The sequence below is a fragment of the Mandrillus leucophaeus genome, unplaced genomic scaffold (genome assembly GCF_000951045.1).
Source record: "Mandrillus leucophaeus isolate KB7577 unplaced genomic scaffold, Mleu.le_1.0 Scaffold556, whole genome shotgun sequence".
Lineage (NCBI taxonomy): Eukaryota > Metazoa > Chordata > Mammalia > Primates > Cercopithecidae > Mandrillus > Mandrillus leucophaeus.
The window spans coordinates 384,965-390,084 of record NW_012105986.1 but is presented as its reverse complement, the minus strand read 5'-3'; the positions used below and the strand labels follow the sequence as shown (position 1 = coordinate 390,084).

At 47.2% G+C, this 5,120-nt stretch overlaps 1 protein-coding gene across 1 annotated transcript in view; it reads left to right on the top strand.

Annotated features, from left to right (window-relative positions):
- Positions 1 to 2,854: 2,854 nt before the first annotated feature.
- The window catches only part of SOX17 (SRY (sex determining region Y)-box 17), a 7,770-nt gene continuing 5,504 nt past the window's right edge, over positions 2,855 to 5,120 (top strand). Inside the window, exons 1-4 of the mRNA XM_011998117.1 lie at positions 2,855 to 2,968; positions 3,372 to 3,503; positions 3,583 to 3,829; positions 4,024 to 4,290. Of these exons, the coding sequence (XP_011853507.1) occupies positions 2,855 to 2,968; positions 3,372 to 3,503; positions 3,583 to 3,829; positions 4,024 to 4,290 (760 nt within the window). The remainder of the gene's footprint in view (positions 2,969 to 3,371; positions 3,504 to 3,582; positions 3,830 to 4,023; positions 4,291 to 5,120) is intronic.

Here is a 5,120-nt window from a genome sequence, read left to right as displayed (position 1 = left end):
CAAGTTATTGAAAAATCAAGACTAGAATTGAGAGTCTTTTTACTCTACAACACAGAAAGATCTAGCCTAGGTTAGTACACTTGTGGGTTATTCTTCCTCTAAAATACATGTATATCAGGCACACTTATTGAGATTGCACTTTGCCTCTGTAAGTCTTTAGGAGAATTTAGGCCTACCCATGTAAATACTCATTTGCAAGGCATCTCTTTGCATTGCAAAGATATACTAATAGAATATTGAATGCTTTGCAATTGTATTTTTGCTTGCCGGTTGTAACAGGGTTTAGAAGGTTGACGTTCACAAAACAAAGGCTTCTTTTACCACCAGGGTAAAAATGTTCACATTCAAATATAACTAGAAAATGTACAATAATTTATAGAGAAATCTCTGAAAGTTTTGCTAGTATAAGGCAATTTTGATTAAAGTATAAGAATGTTGTTACTAGCTATCATAGATGTTATACATTTCATCTAGTTGCTATAATGCATGTACCCTCAACACTGTGGTAGTTTTATTTTTTCTCACAATGTTTTCATAAGCTAAGATGCATTTATTTAAATTTAATTTTATTTATTAAATACCTGTGTAGAACTTACTATGTGCCTGGCCCTATTATAAGTAGTTTATGAATAATGAATGCATTTCATCCTCATAAAACTCCCTGAGGTCATTACTATTACCATCCTCCAGTTCACAGATGAGGTATAAAGAAGATTAAGCAACGTGTCCAAGGAATACACCACTGGTAAACTGTAGAACTAGAATTCCAGCCCAAGCAGTTCAACTCCAAATATGTGTTCATAACCAATGTGTCATGCTGTGCTAAACCTCAGATTCACAGTTGTTGGATAATTATTTGTTGATTAAATGAACAAATTATTCTCTTGCCTCTTAGGCTGATTTGAAAGCATTAAGCAAATTACCCAATTGTTCTGTACCTTATTTTTTCACTTTGTAAAACAGAACTGATAATATTTGCCATCCATTTCTCTTCTGAACAACAGGAAGAATGGAGAGCATTTACTTTACCTACCTGCTGTATGTTTTTATGTCTTTAAGACTGGGTCTGCAGTGGGTCTAGAGTAGGCTAACAGCTTATACCTTAAACAGGTAACAAAACCACAATTCAGTATAATTAAGTTGCTTTCCATCTGAATGAGCGTGAAGTAGAAGGGCAAAAGTTGAGAACTTCAACTTCCTCACACATGAGCTTTATTCCCATTTAACTCTGAACTGTTCTCTTTTTTTCAGCTGAATCAGAATTTGTTTGTATAAAATAATAGTTAAGATAAATGAAATGTCTTCTAGGGCTTAGATTATATGATCTAATAAAAGCATCAAGTTACAGATCTTCTAAGTGAAAATGTTTTCTTCTTACAGCACTACATCTCTAATATTTAAAAATTATCAGGACCTGATTAGGGATAACACTGGAAGTTTCTGTGCCAAGCGTCCTTACTCCATCTCTGTCTGTCCACTGTCTTTATTTTGTCCCTACACATTCCATTAGGTTTCTTATTGGCTGTAGACCTGGCATGAAAAGAAATTCAAAACAAGACCCTCTAATGTTCTGTTTTGTTTTTTTAGAGACAGGATCTTGCTCTCTTGCCCAGGCTGGAGTGCAGTGGTACAGACATGGCTCATTGCAGCCTCCAACTCCTGAAGACCCACTACTGATAGCAGCAAGGGCAGATAGGTGGTCCAAGCACTCTTGTCGTGTGCCTTTGAGCAAATCATCTATCCTTTCTCAGTCTTAATCTCCTCTTCTGAAAAATGAGGCTAATAACAAAGGCTGCACGGTCTACCTCCAGAGTTGTCAGGAGGGTCAGAGGAGTTAGTGAAACTGTTTTGTAAACTGTCCTCTACCATTATGAAGATGTTAATACTAAAGATCAATTTTGAAAAATTTTCCAAATACAGACACAAGAAAAATTATCTATATACATTCTTGGCCTGGAGTTCCAAATGGAATTGGTTCAGAAAAGAAACAGAATTTGACTTAATCCTCAAAAAAGGTGGTATTTCAGATGCTTGATTAATGTCTGGAGACTAAATTCCTGGTGAATGAGAAAAAGCATATGACAGACCTGAAGTCAGATGACCACAGGCCTACACAGATGTCTCTGAGATGAGAACAGTCTTTGCTAAGGTCTGCAGAGATCATTCTCAGTGCCTTTGCTAAGGTCTACAGAGGTCATTCTCAGTGCCTTGCCTTGTAGGGAGATGACCTTAGGACTCCATCCATGACAGCTGTAACAGTATACTGAAGAATATACTGACGAACAGTGAATTGCGTGTGCTCTCAGGATATAAAGGTGAAATGTACTTAAGATCCTGTGTTGTTATTAAACAGTATTGACAAAGTTGTTAGCAAGGTCCAAAAAGTGGACAGAAAAGAAAATTTAGTTAACAGATTAACCAAATACTGAGTGCAAAGGAATCTAGCAAGGATCCCTAACATTTTCTCTTTTGTTCAGAAACTTTGGAAGCCAACTTAGGTACCCTTTCAAAATCTGACACGTGTGTGGCTAAAGGTGTACAAAAGAGTGGGTAATGAGTGTTGTCAGAAGTGGCCTGTCCTATGACCTATTTAACTTTGATCACTTCCATGATAACAGAATGCACACCTTGCCCTAACCATCTGGCACAATCCAGCCCTGCTTACTAGGGAAACTTGGCAAGCCAGAGTTTTCAGGGTGGAAAGGAAACCTATTATCCCTACTAGAAAAAAAAAAATCTCAAAGCGCTTGACCTACTGATGTCAGCATCACCTTTACATGCCAGGAACAAATTATTACAGAAGACCATACCTAGAACACCCAGCTGGAAGTTAATGAATCAGGGAGGAAGACTAATGACACTGAGTGGTACATTCCTCCGAAGCAGGGACCGCGTCCATTCTCCTTCGGGTGGGAGTGGAAGTGCTCTGCGCACGGTGGGCGCGCTGCTGATAAGGCTGTCTGGTCAGGTGAGGACACAGGTCTCCAAGGAAAACCCTGGCCTGTCCTAGGGTGTGGATGGGGAAAGTGGGAGTAGGAATTCAGCTGCAGCACCGGGTGCATGGAAACTCTGCCGCTATTGAAATCCCTTTTAAGGCTGAGGGGCAGATCTGAAAGGGGTGAGCAAGACAGCGCTGTGTGTGTGACGAGTCCTGGGTGAGGAGCGGGACCCTCTCCGTCATTCCCAACACCACCTTCCCCCTGGAGTCTGAGGTTCCACAGGCCAGGCCATAAAGGGAAGTAGCCCACACACCTCAACCCGGGGCCACAGTTGGAGGTGGGGGGATCTAAGGAAAACTCCACGGATGAGTTTCTGAGTAGGGAAGTGGACCGGGAACAGCGCATTTCCTGCTTCGCCTGTGCAAATCCCAGGCGGGGCCAAGCGGGAACGGGGACACGGTCGAGGAGTCGCCCGCTGCCAGGGCGGAGTTGGGGGGCAGCCTCGAGGGGACACCGCCGGACCAGGGAGGGATGCGCGTGGAGGGAGTGGGAGAGGGCGTCCAAGTAAAATGTATATTCCCGTCCTGGGGCGAGGGGAACGCGCATCCCCAAATTCCCTCTCGCTGTAGCCCTTTTTTTTCAGTCCCCACGGGGAGAGGCCGGCGCAGCAGAGGAGAACGGCATAGGCTGGGTCGGACCCGCACTGCAGCATCTGCGGGGCTCCGACCTGGGACGGACCTCCAAGGCCGGGGGCGAGCGGCAGCAGAGCCGGTGGCGGCGATCTTCCGGGCCATTCCCTCCCCCCTACCCCTCCCCTCCCGCCCGCGACCTTCGACCTCCATCCCGGACCCACGGGGAACTGGCCCGGGGACAAGGAAGAGACGTTAAAGGTATCAAGGGGCGCGGCACCGCCGCCTAGACGGCGCCGGGGCGCAAGGTGCGAATAAGCTGCGTCCGGCTGCGCGGCCCTACCTGGGAGGTGCGGTACCCTCGGCCGCGCTCCACCGCCGCGCGCCACCTCCGGGAGGCAGCCGCCCGCGCACGATTTATAAATGCAAAGGCCTTATTGTTGTTCTTTGTTCAGGGATACCATTGTCTAGTCATCCACGGGCCGCCTGGAGTTTTCCCAGGATTTGCGGCGCGCACTCCCCTCCCCCGCCCACACAGACTTGCTCTCCAGCGCCAACCCGGATCTGCCTAGGTGCCCACGGGTCCTTCCCGATCGACTTGAGTGTCCTTCCTCCAGCTCTTGCTTTCCCAGCATCGAAAACACAAAAGCCTGCCGGAAATCACCCAGCCTTTGCCTGGTCACTCAGGGGCCCACGGATAAGCGTGGCTCTGATTCCTCCAGGTCAGCCCCACGGTTCGCCACCTACCCGAGTTAATTTCTGCGCCCGCTGACCAAAGGCCCCAACTGGCAACGGGCACAGCTTCTTGGTGCGCTAGTCGCTTCCTTGCCCAGCCTTTCAAGCCTCAGGTCCGGCCCAGGGACCTGGGGACCTGAGCGCAATTAGTAGCCGGGAGTCCTGCGACCCTGGACCGCGCAGTGCTAAGGCACCCGGCCGGCTATGCGAGCGGTGTACTCGGCTCTTACTTGTGAAACTTGTTTTCCCCAACCCCCTGCGTAAATCTCTCGTGTTGAGAAAAGCAAGGCTTGCAGGAAGCCACTCCGGATGTTTGCTGCTTTACATGTGGCATTTGTGGCTGGCTCTGATAACGTCCCGGGGCACCATGTATTGAAGTGAAGAGACTGAAATAGAAGGCTCCACACACCACGCGCGGGTCAGCGACGTCGCCGCCCTCCACACTGCCCCCCGAAAATAAATGACAAGCGAATGATCAGAAGAAATGAGATCTAACTGGGTCACAGTATGTAAAAGGGACTAGAGTTGGAAGACCACCACAATTCTCCCCTGTAAATTTGTAAACTGTGAATTTATGATCCCAGGGAGGGTGTTATAAGAAGTAGGGGGGAGGGGCGCCAAAATCTACTCCAACCTATGTTGTGTACTTTCACCTGATTTCTCTTACCCGACCAAGATCCGTCCCCAGGAACAAGGGCGAATAAAAATAGGGAAACTCGAACGGGCTTGGTGGCTCACGCCTGTAATCCCAGCACTTTGGGAGGCCAAGGCGGGCGGATCACCTGAGGTCAGGAGTTTGAGACCAGCCTGACCAATA